The following is an 18,848-nucleotide window of genomic DNA, read 5'->3' as shown; positions in this document are numbered from 1 at the left end:
TCTTTCAATCACAGACTTTGAGACACGTTCTCGTTCCCACGAAAGCTATTCAATGTTACTGGTCTTTTATTTTGAAAGGCACAAAGGCAATTTAAACTTGACAAAATGTAATAAATTAAACAACAGGACTTCCTTCTTTTATAATCTGAGGCTGTTTCAGAATAAAAAATAAAACCAGCTCATCACTGGATCTGACTGCTATTTTTTACAGCGTGTGCTCGGAGGCTGGTCCCACCAACGACGGCGTGTGCCTGAGGCCCCGGTGGGTGAGGAGGGGCCGGCGGGGGCCGCGTGCACTCACCTCCTCCTGGCAGCGGGGGGGCGGGTAGGACCGGTGGTACAGGCAGGACCGGCGGGACAGCCGCAGCACCTCCTTGAACAGCTGCTTGGTGAAGTGGCGGAAGGTCAGCTGCAGGACGAAGTGCAGGATGCGAGCGTGCTCCTCGTAGCTGTGGTGGCTGAAGTACACGAAGTTCTCCACGTTGTAGTGGCCGCGGAGGAACTCCACCTCCTGCAAACACAAAACACACTCAGCTCACATATCACAGGAACATCTCCACGACTAATGTTTCTATTTCAGATTTTCTTTTCCCATCATTGTTCCATTTAAATAATAAAACATTAAAGCTGTTGAGGATTGGATTTGCAATCATGATTTTCTGTATTTTTAGTCACATAATGTCACAATGTTGGATGATCAAATTAAATGAAGACACCTTTTTTTTTTATTATTATGCGGTAAAAGTATTTAAAAGTTCAAGTTCTAGACTTCACTTCCTCACAGATTTCCTTATATGGTCATCATTTTCATTCACGGCACACCAGGAAGTACCGAGACCCGTCAATCATCAGTTTGTGAACTTTTCGTTTCCAAATTGTAATTTTTTTAGGAGCCATAAGTGACCATATTTGGACGAGCTAGGACACTAAACACCGCCCACCTCTCTAGGCAACCTGACTGCACCTCGGGCCTGTCAATCAAGCTAGCCACGCCTCCAAACATATTTGCATTTGAGTCCTAATATGTAATGAATGATGGAATATTTTCAGAAGGACCAGAACACGGATTTAGAGGGGGAAGATATAGGAAAATCATTTCCGGCCTGTCATTAAAGGACTAAATCCACCGTGACGTCAGAGCAATAAAGTAATGCGCGTCATATTTACCAAACGTCCGGTTCGTGTCGTCCACTCTCATGTTCCCGATTAAATTCGGGTCCAAACACGTCCGGGTGGTTTTTATAAATTCCCATTTTATAATCAAGAACAATAAGCTATCTTTAATAAACTAGTTTTCTTTTCCACGCCGGTGAGCGTAAAGCGGCGGTAACAAACACCTGTGTTGCCGCTCGGCCGATTTCCTGGAAGCTGGCCAATCAGAGGGAAGCGGGCTTTCAGGAGGGAGGGGGGTCTTAAAGAGACAGGAGCTGAACAGGCTGATTTCACACAGGATGGACTCAGAGTTATAAGATAATATTATAATTTAAGTCGGATTATAATATTCCACTAGAGTATCAGAATAAAAACATAAACCAGGAAATGAACATAACATGTCCTCTTTGAGTTAAATTACAGAACATATTCTTACCGTTTCTGGGCTCAATTCTGCAGAATTCAAACAGCATATGAAACAACTAAAATAAAACTCAAGAGCAGACTTTTCTTTATTTAAAACCTTCCTCTTGAGAAGCTTTTTATTTCCAATCTTAATTTTTTTCATAAATGGGAATTCGATAAAAACATGCAGAGAATGATGCAGCGTTTTCATGAGGTGGGATATCGCAGCCATAAAAATACCTGTTTGACATTTTAATTAATGTTGGTGTAATATGCCCTGTAAAGTGCTGCAACTAATGAATATTTTTACTATCAAATAATCTTCTAATGAGGTTTTTACTGGATTGCAGATCAAAATGATCCAGCTGTTTGTTCTGTCTAACATCCAAACACATATTTAAATTACAAGGATATAAAATGGAGACAGAAATCACGATGAATTGAAAATATGAAAAACTTCTATGATTGATATCAGTTCAGTTTAAGGATCACATGATATTCTGGTAGAATTGGTTACAGGTGAAAAAACAACACGATTTACTTACTTTTTATATATCCTGTCAAAAAAACATGCAGATTTTCCATTTCCACTGTAGTCTGTGCTTTTTGCAGTACGTTCCTGTAGCTGGTTGTTTTCTTTATTTGCAGTAACAACACGTTGTTTTCTGTGTTGTTGAATTGATGCAGATGTTTTCTGTGTGCTTGTGTTTTGCACGTGTCTGCTCAAGCTGCACTGTGTTGCAGGGTCACTGTTATTTTCAGACTTTTAACATTGAACTTCTAAGAATTTGTGGGTCTACAGAGGTTAAAACGGGTGCTGCAGACGTGGAGATCTACTCTGGATCCTTTATTTCTCTTAATGCAACCGAGTGACAGCTTTGATCATCTTTTATTAGATCTGTCCTGACAATGCTGAGGAAGAATACTCCTGATGACTCAAGTGTAAAACTGGTGGAGTGCCCCTTTAAGGACGGACATAAACATGAGGATTTAAAGGGTTAAATCTCCACACAAATAAGAGATGTTGTGGTTTCATTGTTTTGTGTTGATCCTCAGAGACATAAGTGAAGACCGATGAACTGCACCTACCTGCTCGTCCCTGATGACCACGACCCCGACCACCAGACCGCCCACCTTAGCCACGAAGGCCTGCAGCGCCACCGCATCCTGACAACACATCAGATTTACATGTGAGCCCTGAACTGAACACGAGCCGAGTCCGGTGCCATGAATACACATGAGGTGTGTGCACTCTGGTTTGAGAAGTAATTATCGGTTCTGGAGCTGCGGCGGCGACAGCTGGGGTGTCAGTCAGAGAGGAGACTTCTCACCAATCTGCTGCCTGGCACACGCTCCCTGTTCCTCCTTATTCCAAGACAATCACACCGGCTCCAGTCACACTCCACGCTCCAAAATAATCACCATCTCATTTCTCAAGCAAACACAACCGCAACCTGGATATTTTATATATTATATAACAGTTTAAATCTTCTCTGCAGGCCAGAGTCTGTTTGGACAAAGAAACAGAGATGATACTGAATAAAGCTATAAACATGTGATGTTATATGGAGCTTACAGAGTGAGCCACCTGACCCCCAGGCTAACTCTGAACTATGACTCCTGTTTCCATGGTTACACTCAGTGACACCTGCTGACAAAAAAAAGGATGAAAATGTTGATGAAGCCATGATTTAATTGAACCATCCTCTCACTGTTCTCCTTCAACCGTCCTCCATGTGGTCTTAAAATTTACTTTAATATTGACATTTTGTCCGATTTTCTATTTTTAATTAAGTTGTATTATCTGTTTACTTTCATTTTCTTCTGACACTGATATTTTAACGAGGTTGTTCTTTGTGTTTCTTTGCACTTCTTAAAAACATATGCCCTGCATTTTATTGTTGTTTTTTGTGTTTGTAAAGTTTATCGGATGATTTTACACCATAAATAAAACTCAATTGAATTACAGAAGGACCAATGAGAGGAGAAAGAGGGTTTTTTTGGAGATTAGTCATCATATTTTGTCCAAATCTCTATATTTTCTTTGTATTGCCACATTTTTCTCAGACCTTTCGCAATAAAATATCCTTGTAACTGTTATTTGTTTCAAGGAGCTGCTTCATTTAAAGTCAGAAACGAAACAGCTTGTTTCTACAGATCCGTTCAGAGCTCTAACTGAAGTCTGTCTGCAGGCGTGTGGGTGGACTGACCGGGTCACTGCGGGCCTCGTAGTACTGGTCCAGGTCCTTCAGCAGGGACTCGCTGTGGTTCAGATCATTAACCAGTCGGGAGACAGCCGGTTGGTCTGCAGCTTTAGCCGTCCTCACCTTCATAGTCCTGCAGGAAGAAACACAAGAAACACACAAACTCAGAGGAGCTCTGGTCTTTCAACAGGCTGTGTGAAGAGTTTTAACATGAATAAATAGAGTTGTTCGCATAATTATAATAACATAAAGGAGCTCAGCAGATTAAACACTGAATTTAATTTTAGGATTTGTGGCCCCCTTGTGGTCCGACTCAGCACTGCAGGTACACTTGGATGATTTTTCAAATAGTATGTATATATGGATATTTACCGATTAAATCAGACATATTTTCTTATTGAAATGATCAATATTAGATTTCAGAGGAGAGCAGTGAGACGACAGGCCTGATGCTGAGTCGTCTTCTGGATGCAACTTCAGGAAGCAGCGGAAATCTCTGCAGATTGAGTTTATGGGGTTTTATTTATTTATTGTTCAGGACTTAAATTCACCTGTTACTGAGGTGAGTGTCTCTCTTTCAAATGTTTAGCATCCTCCAACACTTCCATTAAGAAGTCTGTTGTTGTTGTTGTTGTTGTTGTTGTTTGTTACCAGGACAACCCACCTGAGTCCGCCGCGGTGGAAGACGTAGAGCTCACAGGGCAGCAGGCTGCTGTGACGTGGCGGCACCCTGACAAAGTTCTGCAACAAGGAGAGCTCGGGGGACAGAACGGGAACCTGGATGATGCAGTAGTTCAGGTCCTGACAGACACAGAGAAAACACACACTAACACACTGTGGAAGGTCCTGACAGACACAGAGAAAACACACACTAACACACTGTAGAAGGTCCTGACAGACACAGAGAAAACACACACTAACACACTGTGGAAGGTCCTGACAGACACAGAGAAAACACACACTAACACACTGTGGAAGGTCCTGACAGACACAGAGAAAACACACACTAACACACTGTGGAAGGTCCTGACAGACACAGAGAAAACACACACTAACACACTGTGGAAGGTCCTGACAGACACAGAGAAAACACACACTAACACACTGTAGAAGGTCCTGACAGACACAGAGAAAACACACACTGACACACACACAGTTCTTAGTGTGGCCATATTTTATATTTCAAACAGCAGCAGCTCTCCAGACTAAACTTCCAGAGTTCTTTAAGGTGTTTAGGAGGAGAACGTGTCACAGTTCTTCTTCTGTGGGTTCAGTTGGACTCCACGATGCTGAGATCTGAACTCGGTGTGCTTCAGACCGTCTTCACAGCCGTTCTGTTCTTCTTGTTGGTTCTTTGTGACTCCGACTGGATGTTTGGGCTCATTGTTCAGTGGCCTGATGTTTTAGGTGCATGTTGTCACGTCTATGGTTTGATTTCTGACTGGGAGACGCTCATTGCGTTTGATATCTTGTCTTTCTACATGATCGACTCTCAAATAAAAGCAAAAATGCCCAAACTAATCATTTTTAAGAATCGAAAACATCTGGATTGCCGAAAACTTTTTCACAACGCTGCAACTTAAGTCCATGTTCACTTAAAAAAAAAACGTCCCCAAACTGTAAATCAGAAGATTTGTTTTTCTGTTTGGAAACTTATTTCCTGACCTGACATATTATCAGTTCAGAGTTTTTAGTTAATTTCTTGTCTGCTTTATAAAGTGTGGATCCTCGTGGCTGAAATGAAATGTGAATGTGGTACTCACAGGGAACTGCGTGAATACGTGTGGAACGAAGTCCACCGATCTGGAAGAGCAGAAGAAGAAGGAGAGGAAGTTGAGTGTGTGCGGTGCAACAACTGCTCGCCTCGGCCTCTCTGTCACTTCAGGAGCTGCTCTCATTAATAACGTGCTCACTGTCAGCGGGAGGCGGCTCGGCTCGGCGCTCAGGAACAGCTGGGAGGTGAGAGGAGCTCAGCGGGAGCCGGCTAACAGTCACTCTCCCTGGACGGCTGCCATCGCAGCAGCCAAAACTCACAAAACCAGCAAAATATTGAAATCTAAAACGTGAAAAACTGCAGGAAGTTGTTTCTTTTTTTAACAGTATCAAGTCATGTCAAAACATTTTCACTAGACTCTAATTAAACTCTAACTGTGGTTTGAAGTATTGTGTATTTTTATTGTTGTCTGTATAAAAGAAGATTTTCTTCCATCTCAGTGCTTCCTGACTTCCTTTCCTGTCTGTGACTCTCAGCTTCAAAACCTTTAAGTTTCTACAGAAGAATTCTTTACAAATGACTCAATTTTATTTTTACAATAAGATCAGTAATTTTCTAAAACAAAAAGTTGGTGTTGTTTTTACTAAAACTTAATTAAACAGGAGGAAACAGTACATTTTTGTTTTGGACTAATCTGCATTTGGTGTTTGTGGGACTTCAAAATAAAATACTAAATAAACTACAGTGTGTTCATTGTGATGGAGGACGATGCACCGAGTGGCTCACAGAAGGATAAAAACATTCATAGTTGGTTGTAGTTCTTTCACTGAATTTGTTGATGACATGAAAACATAGAAACCTGAAAGATTTAAAATTTTTGAATTGAACTTTACCTCATTTCCTGATTCTTGTGGATAACGAAGAGCTGAACACAGAAAGCGTCAGAATTCTTTGGAAGCTGTTCGTCCTCCTGCTGACAGGAGACAGTCACATCACACAAACAACAGATGTTGGATAAACCACACAGTTGATGTATTTCTGAGTTGCTCTGACATGATGCAGGAGGATGTTTGCAGCAGTTTATTTACCTGCTGTGAAGCTGAAGTCTGCGTTTCTTCTTCTTCTCCTGATTGAGCTGCAGCTTTGTCGTGTTTCGTTCGCTGAACTTTGTACAAACCGTTGAAGTCACTCAGGTCAAAGTCTTCGTGGAGCTGCTTCAGATTCACGTCAATGCTCACGCTGATGAAGCCGGAGGCGTTTCCGTCGCTCTGTGGAGGAAACACACGTAAACCATGTCAGGTTTTTACAATGACTGTTTCAAAAACTTTCTATCTGGGAGCTTCTTCAGCTTATAAACTTAAGAATAAACCACAGAGAAGAGAGTGATACCCTTTGGAGGAGAAGAATCTCCATCTGATGAGGCTGAAACTGCATCAGTAAAAAGTCAGAAGAGTTCGGCCTCACAGATCTGCCGTCACTCAACAGATGATGTGGGCAAAAATAGAGGTTTAAATTTTGTAAAAAAAACCTCTGTTTCCGGAGCTTTCAACCTCAACACATAGTTTTCATCAGCAGGTGGAGGTCACTGAGTTGTAAAGAAACTGAAGATGATTTTTTTTATCCTGATTGTTTCTTTAGAAATTCTTGATCAGAGTAAGAGAGCATTTTTGTTCATGATGAGGAACTGAGCTGAGACACAGTTCTTAATCCTGCTGACGTGCTGCATCTCTAACTGACCATCTAACCGGATGAGAGGACCATTCAGAGGAACATCCTGCAGCTCCGGCGCTGCTTTGTGGTGGACTGAAGCTCCGAACCCCTCTGGGACGGTGTTGGACAGTTTGTCCTCTGAGTGCTGAACATAATCAGACAAAGAGCCCAAAATGCTTCAGATGTCTGGACACAATATGTTCAGTGAGAGCATGTCTTGGCCGACTATCAGCTCGCATCTGCCATATGCTGCCGTGAGCACATGTCAGCCCGACAGGCGGAGGGAGGGGAGGTGGAGGGGCTGTTGGAGGAGGGGCGGGGGGATCCCGAGGGAACAGAGCCAGGCGGATTTCTGACAGTCAGTCAGAGCATCACCAGCTTTTAGAGTATTTTTTAAACTGGAACAGTGAATCATAACTCAGATGAAATAACATCCAGGAGGACTTCATGTGTTCTCATCTGACCTCACAGACGGCGTTGTGATGCTCCTCCTTCTGACAGTCTATCAACTCTGCCAGGAAGTACGGACGCTTGATGATGGACAGCAGCAATGTCTGCTCTTCAAATATGGCCATGATGTCGTCATGGTCTTCAACCCTGCGGCACACACAGAAGAAATAATAGAAACCTGCACCTTAAAGCAGCAGCAGTCAACATGTTTAGTATCAAAGTGAATCCACTTTTCAGCCTTTTTTAGATCACAGTTTTGGTTTAATGGCCAATTTTCGGTCTCATTCGGTTCATTTCTAACAACATCAGACAGTCAGAGTCGACATAAAGTTCCCATTTTAAGTCAAATGTCAGACTCCCTGACTTCCTCCTGATTTTCACGGACTGAAAGGTGAAATTCAGAAAAACATGCCAAGCATGTTGTTTAGTTTCAATCATTTAAAAAGCTTACAGTTGTTTTCACTGCAAAACATTTGAATGCTTAAACCAACTGCACAAAAAAAAGGGAACAAAATTAATGAATTTCCATGTCTTTTTTACTTCCTTGCAAACATACATGAACTTTGTTTTGCAGGAGGATAAAACCTCTCAAGCAACACAGGAAACACATGAAATAACGAGAGTTTTTATGAAGAAACATCTAGATAAAGAGCCTGATGTTTTCTCAGGAGCTAATGGAGACCAAATCTGAGAGAATATCAGGCTAACATTAAATAGGTGGAAGCAGATATGACCTGAATATGATGATGAAGTCACTGTCTGACCTCTGGAGGTGAAATCTGTGTTATCAAGGTGATAAATCGTCATGTTTGCGGAGCTCTACTGCCCCCAACTGGACAAAAAGTCTATAAATGCAGCTTTAACTTTGTCCAATTGTGGGCAGAATATTAGACTATTGATAAATGTCTGATGATGTGAGTATGGGCATCGTAGACAGCCAGTGTTCACATGTCCAGACCCCAGCTTGATCTCCACTACTCTGATACTGTATGAACAGGAAGTAAAATCACCTGGCAGGGCGGATACAAAGCCGTGGACAGTGATCCCGTCTGTGGCAGATCGACGCCGAGCACCGCGGCCCGGGTTCAGTCTGCCGCTGGATGGGCTCAAACATCTCATCCAGCGCCGGCTCTGCACACACAGAAGGAACCTCAGTGAGTCTGCACAATTAACCGGCGAGTGAATGATGAACGAAGCAGTGAATCTGAAGCCGTTCTTCACCTAAAGGGCCGAGGCTCGGGCGGACCAGGCAGATGTGCTCCAGCTCGGTGGTGGCGTTGAAGACAGACCTGGAAGAAGAAGCATCACAACACAGTAGATAAATATAAGAATATTCATGAAACCTGACAGTGTCATCCAGGAAGCTATAATCCCAACACCACACAGAGCACATACATGGACATATAAGGCTGAATAACCCCGACAATTTACACGAGTTTATGTCACATTACATTTTTCATACCTCAGTATCTCCTTCACACCTGCTGAATCAAAGTCCGTCTGTGCCACGAAAAGATGGAGGAAAAGTGTGTTCAGAGGCTGCAGAGAGGAGACAAATAATAATAACAAATCATTTAGCCAAATATCCCCAAAATACTGCATGTATAGTGAGAAACTGTGAGAGTATTCATGTTAAAATGAGACTAAAATGATACTGACGGTGCATTTGTCCACCCTGAAGTGTTCCTGCAGGAAAGCTTCCCATTGAGCCTGATGCACCACGTCTCCCAGAGGGTGATCGAAGAAGGAGGCGTGAGCCACCACGTCGTCCTGTTCGTTGGCCACAGTCACGGCCAGATTGGCTTTCTCTCTGAAAAGTCCAGGAGGGCAGAAACACAATAATGCCAACGTGATAACTCGGTGGCACGATTTCACCGTAGACAAACACAAATCAAAATGTCAGTAGAAGAATCTCAAATCACTTTTTATAGAAATCCTACATATTTGAAATAAACTGAGTGAACAGAGAGGAAGTAGATTATATTTTTATTATCAATACTTCCACCATTAGATTCCACTTTAAAACGTTTATCCAAGATGATCACAACTGCTGGTTGTTTTGTGACAGAGGAAGTTTTCTTTTCTAACTCTTTGATTAGATTAAAGGGAAAATTGTCAGCATGTAAATGATACATGAAGATATGTATCAATGTGACTACCGCAGAATGGGAAATGTACACAATATGAATTAGATTTAATAAAATAATAATGACCTGATAAAACTTTCTTTGGTTTTAGTATGTTTTCAAGGGTATTCATCATTATCTTTCACTTTTTAAAGACTAATTATACACTAAGTGTTGCTATTTAACGAGTCTTTGTGAAGAAAGCTTGTTGCTGACTATCTTAACTCCAAAGATATTTAAAATAAAAACTGTAAGCAATGATCTGCGGACCCTCGCACGCAGCACGCGAGGCTCCGCATATTCCCACTTGCAGTTTTAATGTTTTTCTCGATCTCATTCCTTATTCTTCTTTTTTTTTTAAATGCCTTTTTTTTTGGCGGATTTAACATCTTCAAAAACTCATGAAAGTTGGTGCTATATACTATATACTATATACTATATACTATATACTTTATACTATATACTTTATACTATATACTTTGTACTACATACTTTATACTATATACTTTATACTATATACTATATACTTTATACTATATACTATATACTATATACTATATACTTTATACTATATACTTTATACTATATACTTTATACTATATACTATGTACTACTTTATACTATATACTTTATACTATATACTATATACTTTATACTATATACTATATACTATATACTTTATACTATATACTTTGTACTACATACTTTATACTATATACTTTATACTATATACTATATAATATAAACTATATATTATATAATATATATATATACTTTATATATATACTATATACTATATAATATATAATATAAAATATATAATATATACTATATGCTATATAATATATACTATATAATATATACTATATAATATATAATATAAACTATATACTATTTACTACATACTATATACTATATACTATATACTATATACAATATACTATATAAAATATACTATATACAAAAATGAACTTTGGGTGACGTTTTGGAGGACATGCTACAGTGAGTTTGTCCCACCATCGGTGGTCGGGCCCTAAAAAGAAGAGAATGGTTCTCACAGCAGATGAATGACGTTGATCCTCCCGAACACGGCCCGGGTGGACGGACTCATGAGGACGTCGATCCTCTGAGCATCCGAAGACTCACTCCTCCTCACCGACACAGCTTTCTGATGGCCGCCGGCGGAAGTTAAAGTCCTCATCTTCTCCGGACGGAGGGACACGAGGAGGGACACGGAGGAGGGACACTGAGGAGGGACACAGAGGAGGGACACTGAGTAGAGACACGGAGGAGGGACACGGAGGAGGGACACACTGAGTAGGGACACAGAGGAGGGACACTGAGTAGAGACACGGAGGAGAGACACTGAGTAGAGACACGGAGGAGGGACACGGAGGAGGGACACGGAGGAGGGACAACAACACGGAGACAACAACAGATGATGTAGGTGACGTTTGTCAGACTAAACATTATAAACCACAACAGAAATGATGTCCTCCACGTCTTTCAGGACAGGTATGACGTACCTCTGACAGCTTGAAGTCCTCTCTGTGTCCTGACAGACTAAATGACGTGAACTCACTCGCTCCCGACGGAAACTCCGTTGCCACAGTAACAGAACGCTTTGCAGGAGTTCAAAGGGTAAACGGGAACTCGCAAGGCATTCTGGGTAGCGTCATGGCGGCTCCCGCTGCGTGAACACACGAACGTCCTGCTTAGCTTTTTTAGCTCCAGCTGCGGCCGGAAACAAGTTCAATAACTTTTAGTTTAAAGTATCTTTTGGTCAAAGCTGCCAGCAGAATGGCGTCCACGGCTGCGGGGAAGCAGCGGATACCGAAGGTGGCGAAGGTAAACAAAGAAAAGCAGGATCTGAGCGGGCTGCGGAGCTAATGCTAACAGCTAGCTGTTTCTTTGAACGGAGATCAGATCGAGATGGATCAAAGTTGGATGTCCTATTTATGTCCTATTTATGTCCTATTTATGTCCTATTTATGTCCTATTTATGTCCTATTTATGTCCTGTTTATGTCCTGTTTATGTCCTTTTTATGTCTTATTTATGTCTTATTTATGTCCTATTTATGTCTTATTTATGTCCTAATTTATGTCGGAGGACAGGACGTCTCATTTATGTCGGAGGATGTCATTTATGTCTCATTTATGTCGGAGGACTTATTTATGTCTTATTTATGTCCTAGGACATGTCCTTTTTATGTCGTCTTATTTATGTCTTATTTATGTCCTATTTATGTCTTATTTATGTCCTAATTTATGTCGGAGGACAGGACGTCTCATTTATGTCGGAGGACAGGACGTCTCATTTATGTCGGAGGACAGGAACCAGGCCAACGACGTCCTGTCGTAGATCTCTGGAGTTTATCTTCACTGTGTTTCATCGTTTCTATAATCTGTGACGTGTTTGTTAATAATCTGGTGAAACGAGATTATTAATCTGTCAAGTTGTCTGAAAACGTTTAAAAAGCTCTGAAATATGCTGACCGACACTTCATCTGACTGACATGTGTCTGTCACGCATTAACAGATCTGACTCACTCATTATAAAAGTGATTCAATCCAACTTTATTTATAAAGCACCAAATCACAACACGGTTATTTCCTGGCTGTGAACACACGAGAGTGTTCAGAGCAGAACTTTACAACATCACAGAGAAACCGACGACTCAACGGAGCTGGGAGGGAAAGCTCCTGTTTGAGGGAGGAGCCTCCGACAGGGACAGAGACCGTTGTTTACATGAACAGGAAGACATGATGCTGATAACCGCAGCGACGCCGTCTGTGCTGCGTTTCAGGTGAAGAACAAAGCTCCCGCCGAGGTTCAGATCACCGCCGAGCAGCTGCTGAGAGAAGCCAAAGAGAGGGAGCTCGAACTCCTGCCGCCGCCGCCGAAGCAGAAGATCACCGACGAGGAGGAGCTGAACGATTACAAACTAAAGAAGAGGAAGGTGAGCGACGACCGCTCGGTCTCCCTGAGCCGAGAGACGCCGGAGGAGAAATATGAATCGTGTTCTTGACTTCATGTCAAACCGTCGTCTGTCTTTTCTTTCAGGGCTTTGAGGACAACATCAGGAAGAACCGCACTGTCATCAGTAACTGGATTAAATACGCACAATGGGAGGAAAGCCTGAAGGAGATCCAGAGGTAGGCTTCCTGTGTGAGAACGTTTATTCTGCAGAAAACAGCAGCGAATCAGGTTTTTTGATATTTCAGGTAAATTGAGCTCGATTTTACGGCGAGTTTCTGTTGAACAAACGTCACGTTGCTTTCGAATCGTTTCCCTCCTCGTGTGTCTCCGCCGTCCGGTTGTCGCTCACCGCCGCTTCCTTCTGGTTTCAGGGCTCGCTCCATCTACGAGCGAGCGCTGGACGTCGACCACCGCAACATCACGCTGTGGCTGAAGTACGCCGAGATGGAGATGAAGAGCCGGCAGGTGAACCACGCCCGCAACATCTGGGACAGAGCCATCACCATCCTGCCCCGGGTCAACCAGTTCTGGTAGGACGGACTGTCACGGCCTCCTGACACACACATTGGACTGCAGCGTCTTCTATTATAATATCTTACAATATTTCAAATGAAAAAACCTTTGATATTATGTGGAAGTTGTTTCTACTTAAACCAAGTAGAAACAAAACAATGGAACCGAAGGCTCCTCTTTGGTGGAAAAGTGAAATTATATGTTTAGAAACATTCTTATGCGTAAAATAAACATCTACAAAGAAAAAGGTGAAGATCAGAGAAAGATGAAGTCATCATTTGTTTATTTTATTTCACTTTTTATAAGGCAGAAGCTCCAGCTGCCTTCTTTCTGTTTCTATAAAGTGTTTATCGTGTGTTCATGTTTTTAGTTACGTTTCATTTCATCTGATTTTCTTGATAAATAGTTTAGTTTTTAAAATGTCACAATGTTTTTAAGAATATTGTTTTGAGAATCACTTCAGCTTAAAAAAAAAAAAAAAAGTCCTAAAACTGTTCAGTAATGATCAGAAATGTTCTGATTGATTTCCTGTTGGACCACCAATGATTGCAGCTCTACATTGATTGACAGATAAATTGCTGCCAGTTTGGAGACATTATAATATAGAAGTTTACATTTATACTGCAGCCAACAGTTTGTGCTTCATTTCACATTTACAAACAATAAAGTAGATGAAATGAACTCTGAATTTTTAATATTCATATTTTTCCTAATTGTATTCAGTTGCTAGTAGCAACAGGTTGCAAACTGTTTATGTTTGAAAACTCCACAAAAGGATCATTGAATCTCCTGAGAACGAACGTTGAACCGCGTGTTGCTGTAACAGCGTCGCTGGAGAATCTTCTGTGTTTTTTCAGCCTTTTTTCATTGTTTTTTTTTAATCCTGGTTTGTTTGTCCTGCTTCACCTTTCTAACGTTTGACTGTCGGTGCTTTGAACAGGTACAAGTACACGTACATGGAGGAGATGCTGGGCAACGTGGCCGGCTGCAGGCAGGTGTTCGAGCGCTGGATGGAGTGGGAGCCCGACGAGCAGGCCTGGCACTCCTACATCAACTTCCAGCTGCGCTACAAGGAGGTGGACAAAGCTCGCATCATCTACGAGACATATATCCTTCTGGGTTTTACCCTCTCGGAGGAGCCGCGTTTACTGGAGCTGTTTGTACGAGCGGCCGGGAAATGAAACCTCAGGGAGGCCGACCGAGTTCGGACGGAGAGTGTTGAACGTTCAGTCATGTGACAGAAAGCGTGAGCAGAAATAAAGCTCCAGTTTATCGTCATTAGAGCTGCAACTAACAACTGATTTAATTATCCTTTAAGCTGCAGATGAGTATCGATCCAAAAAGTTTAAATTACATTTTTCAGACACCTTTGTTTGACATTTAACTCACGATGACATCAAATGCATAAAAGCAGCAAATTCTCACATTTCAAAAACTCAAACCAGAGAATTTATTTGTTTAAAAATGATTTCAAGAGTTTTGGTAAATGATTTATCAGCTGAATGTTTCAGCTCCCAATTTTTCATGTCGACCATAAAAAATATACCAGAGCTAAAAAAATTTTTTAATACTAATTATCCGAAGTTCACATATGCATCCAGAAAGAGTTTAAATTAGAATAAGATGATGATTTAGACTATTTGAAGCTTTTGCTTATTTATTTTAAATGCAAATTCATGTGTAAAATTTAAGATGAAGTTCAACACTTCCTGTCAGACCTCCTGCTGATTTGTTCCTCCTGCAGCTCCTATCAGTCATGTTTCATTTGTTCATTTGGCTCCGCCCCTTTCTGCAGCCCGTTGTTGTTGTTTTGTTTTAAATATTTGTTTTCCTTGACTCCGCTGCACTCGTCATCGTTCACCCCGAAGTGAAGAACTGGATTAAGTACGCTCGATTCGAGGAGAAGCACGGCTACATCGCCCACAGCAGGAAGGTGTACGAGAGGGCGGTGGAGTTCTTCGGCGAGGAGCATGTGGAGGAGAACCTGTTCGTGGCCTTCGCTCGCTTCGAGGAGACGCAGAAGGAGGCGAGTGAAGACCGAATTCTTTCTCTGGTGTGAGTTACAGTCGGTGTGTGTTCGTCACTGACGGTTCCTGTCTTCACAGTTCGAGCGCGTTCGGGTGATCTATAAGTACGCTCTGGACCGGATCCCCAAACACCAGGCGCAGGAGCTCTTCAAGAACTACACCATGTTCGAGAAGAAGTTCGGAGACCGGAGAGGAATCGAGGACGTCATCGTCAGCAAACGCAGGTTCCAGTACGAAGAGGAGGTCAAGGTACCGACTGGAGGAGATCGGCCTGGAAATGTTCCTTTTTACATATTAATGACACTTTCTGACAGAGAGTCCAGATAATTCAAATAAAAACTTGAAAAATGACAATAACTTGAATTTCAATTATTTGACAATAAATTAAAACACAAAACTAAACTTGAATTGATAATGTTCATATATAGTATTGGTGATTATAGAGGGATGTTTTCATCTTCATCAAGTATTTACTGCTGAGTTGTCACTCTGCCTGAATAATAATTGTTCTTCCAGGCGAACCCGCACAACTACGACGCCTGGTTCGACTACCTGCGGCTGGTGGAGAGCGACGCCGACCCCGACACGGTGAGGGAGGTGTACGAGAGAGCCATCGCCAACATGCCCCCCATCCAGGAGAAGAGGCACTGGAGGCGCTACATCTACCTGTGGATCAACTACGGCCTGTACGAGGAGCTGGAGGTCAAGGTGGGTCCATCAGACGCCGGCAGGACACGACGCGTTCAAACGGTTTAAACTAAAACAACAAAAAAAGGACGTTTAACGATCATCAGATTCACCAGAATAAGAGTTTTATTCTCTCTTCAGGACCCTGAGAGAACAAGGCAGGTGTACCAGGCCTGTCTGGACCTCATCCCCCACAAGAAGGTAGTTTCTGTTGTCAACGACGGTCGATGGACTGAAGTCTTCCTGCTGTCGTCACCTGATTGTTTGAGTCGTGTTTTGTTTTGGTTTCAGTTCACGTTCGCTAAGATTTGGCTGCTCTACGCTCAGTTTGAGATCCGACAGAAGAACCTGCAGGGAGCCAGAAAGGTCATGGTAAGATTCAACTCCGTATACACCTGATAATCCAGATCGGGGGTTCCCAACTGGTGGGTTGTGACCTGAAAGTGGGTCTTGGAGCTACTTTTAAGGGGTCACGAATGTCAAACTTTTAATCAGGACGACTACAGAACTCCTGTTGCTGCACTTTTACTTTGAAGGCCGTTAGTCTCTGATGAAATGTGTGCAGAAGCTGTTTGCTGCCGGCGTCGTCATGACAATAACGACCAAAACTAACGTCATCGCATCGGTAGTTAGCTTCGTCCTGTCTCATCGCCGTCTCTCCGCTCAGGGCACCGCCATCGGGAAGTGTCCGAAGAACAAGCTGCTGAAGGGCTACATCGAGCTGGAGCTGCAGCTGCGGGAGTTCGACCGCTGCAGGAAGCTGTACGAGAAGTACCTGGAGTTCAGCCCTGAAAACTGCACCACCTGGATCAAGTTCGCAGAGCTGGAGACCATCCTGGGCGACGTGGAGAGGGCGCGCGCCATCTTCGAGCTCGCCATCGGACAGCCGCGGCTCGACATGCCGGAGGTAGCGACGTTCCCAAACGTTTGTCCGCCAGTGTGTTCCTGTGCTGGAGGAAGTTCTCTTTAAGGCTCATCCCTCGTGTGCTGATGTTCTCCGTCATCCTCTCAGGTTCTGTGGAAGTCCTACATCGACTTCGAGATCGAGCAGGAAGAGTTCGGAAACACCAGAAATCTTTACAAGCGGCTGCTGCAGCGCACTCAACACGTCAAGGTGAGAAGGAACCTGCAGAAATCATCTCTTCGAAAGCAAATCGCATTTATTTACAATCCACTGAGTGTGAAAATCTGATCCTGATTTTTCTACCTTGCCGCGTTCCTCCGTGCAGGTCTGGATCAGCTACGCTAAGTTCGAGCTGTCCATCGACGACGGCGGCGATCGGCTGCAGAAGTGCCGGCAGATCTTCGAGGAGGCCAACAAGGGCATGAGGAGCTGCGAGGAGAAGGAGGAGCGGCTGATGCTGCTGGAGTCCTGGAGGGACTACGAGAAGGAGTTCGGCTCCGACGCCACCAGAGAGCGGGTCAGCAAGCTGCTGCCGGAGAAGGTGAAGAAGAGGAGGAAGCTGACGGCCGAGGACGGGGTGAGAGAAGATCACACTTTGTTTGGAGCGACGCAGTTTCTCATACAAATTAACCTGCGACTATTTTGATAACCTATCACATAAATATTTGATGGATTTCAGGCTCTAAAATTGAAGAATCTTTTGGTTTTGAACTTTAAACGTGACATTTAATAACAGGAAATTAGATTTTTAAATGTTTTATAGAACAAGTCATCAGTAAATTAAGTTGAAGTTGAATCGATAGTGAAAATAATCCTCAGTTCTTTGTTTTGAAATTTATTTCAAGTATTTATCACTTTTAATTTGTGCTAAAATGATCAATCACTTGATTAATTAACATGAAAATCAGTCACAACAACTAATAATTGTTTCAGTCACATGTTGAAAATGTTGAACACTTTTTTGGTTCCAGTTTTTAAATTTTTTGTTATTTGCTCCTTTTAAATCAAGACATTGAAAAATATTGAACATATTGAGAGAGTGAACAACATTATTGATTAGCTGTCCTCTCAACTCTTCGTTCACTGACTGACTTGAAGCCTTTAGAAACTCCCTATTCACCTTTTTAACATTTTAAATTTATACTAATGTTTTAACTCCTTAATTTGTGATTTTCTTTTTAAATTGACTTCTGTGTTTATATGAAATTTAACCACCGTCCCTTCCTCTGATCCGATCAGTCGGACGCAGGTTGGGAGGAGTACTACGACTACATCTTCCCTGAGGACGCCGCCAACCAGCCTAACCTGAAGCTGCTCGCCATGGCGAAGATGTGGAAGAGGAAGCAGCAGGTGGTGGACGACGACGACGACAGCGAGAAGCCGCCGGAGACGAGTCCAACGGGAGAAGAGATGGAGACGACGTCTCCGCCGTCCTCCGAGGACGCTGCAGCTCCTCCCGAAGCTCCGCCGCAGAGCGAGTCCAACGGCGTGACGGAGGTGGAGCAGGACGACGACCGAGACGACAACGGCAGCAGCAGCAGCAGCAGCAGTAGTAGTAGTAGTGGTAGTAGTGGTAGTAGTGGTGGTAGTAGTAGTAGTGGTAGTAGTAGCAGTAGTAGTGAGAGTGACAGTGATGATGATAAAGGAGGGAAGAAGAAGAAGAAGGTGAGCAGGAGCAGCGACAGTGATGATGATGATAAAGGAGAGAAGAAGAAGAAGGTGAGCAGGAGCAGCGACAGTGATGATGATGATAAAGGAGAGAAGAAGAAGAAGGTGAGCAGGAGCAGCGACAGTGATGATGATGATAAAGGAGAGAAGAAGAAGGTGAGCAGGAACAACGAGGAGGATAAAGATTAGCTCCTCCTCTCAGGGACACGGGGGTGGGGGGTGGTGGAGGACAGGCGTCCTGATTTTTCTACAGTTTGTCTTCTTTGTGTTTTCTTTGTTTCATTACACACACGTGAACTCAGACTCA

The 18,848-nt window shown here is 42.8% G+C and overlaps 2 protein-coding genes across 3 annotated transcripts in view; one reads left to right on the top strand and one right to left on the bottom strand.

The window, feature by feature from the left end:
- cfap61 (cilia and flagella associated protein 61) overlaps positions 1-11,316 on the bottom strand; it is a 30,594-nt gene extending 19,278 nt beyond the window's left edge. Inside the window, exons 1-14 of the mRNA XM_069723704.1 lie at positions 11,288-11,316; positions 10,820-11,007; positions 9,295-9,445; positions 9,098-9,174; positions 8,857-8,924; positions 8,646-8,766; positions 7,650-7,782; positions 6,564-6,743; positions 6,369-6,448; positions 5,525-5,564; positions 4,426-4,562; positions 3,768-3,894; positions 2,647-2,724; positions 302-511 (exon numbers count right to left, since the gene is read on the bottom strand). Coding sequence (XP_069579805.1) covers positions 302-511; positions 2,647-2,724; positions 3,768-3,894; positions 4,426-4,562; positions 5,525-5,564; positions 6,369-6,448; positions 6,564-6,743; positions 7,650-7,782; positions 8,646-8,766; positions 8,857-8,924; positions 9,098-9,174; positions 9,295-9,445; positions 10,820-10,962 — 1,545 coding nt within the window. The 5' untranslated portion in view covers positions 10,963-11,007; positions 11,288-11,316. The remainder of the gene's footprint in view (positions 1-301; positions 512-2,646; positions 2,725-3,767; positions 3,895-4,425; positions 4,563-5,524; positions 5,565-6,368; positions 6,449-6,563; positions 6,744-7,649; positions 7,783-8,645; positions 8,767-8,856; positions 8,925-9,097; positions 9,175-9,294; positions 9,446-10,819; positions 11,008-11,287) is intronic.
- A 125-nt stretch (positions 11,317-11,441) lies between these two features.
- On the top strand, positions 11,442-18,844 carry crnkl1 (crooked neck pre-mRNA splicing factor 1). Of its 2 annotated transcripts, XM_069723683.1 has the most exons (15): positions 11,442-11,609; positions 12,570-12,722; positions 12,827-12,918; positions 13,114-13,272; positions 14,196-14,362; positions 15,103-15,281; positions 15,361-15,531; positions 15,799-15,990; positions 16,111-16,170; positions 16,261-16,341; positions 16,637-16,876; positions 16,982-17,083; positions 17,199-17,450; positions 18,113-18,538; positions 18,584-18,844. In XM_069723683.1, the coding sequence occupies exons 1-15, from the start codon at positions 11,562-11,564 to the stop codon at positions 18,728-18,730; spliced, it is 2,469 nt and encodes an 822-aa protein (XP_069579784.1). In that variant the 5' UTR covers positions 11,442-11,561; the 3' UTR covers positions 18,731-18,844. The 2 variants fall into 2 exon arrangements, with proteins under 2 accessions (XP_069579784.1, XP_069579783.1); XM_069723682.1 differs by having other exon boundaries at positions 18,113-18,844.
- Positions 18,845-18,848: the final 4 nt, after the last annotated feature.

Source organism: Brachyistius frenatus, unplaced genomic scaffold (assembly GCF_029030835.1).
Source record: "Brachyistius frenatus isolate BFR_SWC_R1_liver_20210118 unplaced genomic scaffold, ASM2903083v1 Contig_341, whole genome shotgun sequence".
Taxonomy (NCBI): domain Eukaryota; kingdom Metazoa; phylum Chordata; class Actinopteri; family Embiotocidae; genus Brachyistius; species Brachyistius frenatus.
The sequence above is the reverse complement of the archived record's forward strand: the minus strand, read 5'-3'. Positions and strand labels throughout refer to the sequence as shown.

What these genes read in the sequence shown, in the direction of transcription:
- crnkl1 (XM_069723682.1), top strand. Translation starts at nt 11,562, where the DNA reads ATGGCGTCCACGGCTGCGGGGAAGCAGCGGATACCGAAGGTGGCGAAG. An exon ending in GGATACCGAAGGTGGCGAAG is followed by an intron (nt 11,610 to 12,569) that starts GTAAACAAAGAA and finishes GCTGCGTTTCAG; the next exon opens with GTGAAGAACAAAGCTCCCGC. An exon ending in ACCTCATCCCCCACAAGAAG is followed by an intron (nt 16,171 to 16,260) that starts GTAGTTTCTGTT and finishes TTTTGGTTTCAG; the next exon opens with TTCACGTTCGCTAAGATTTG.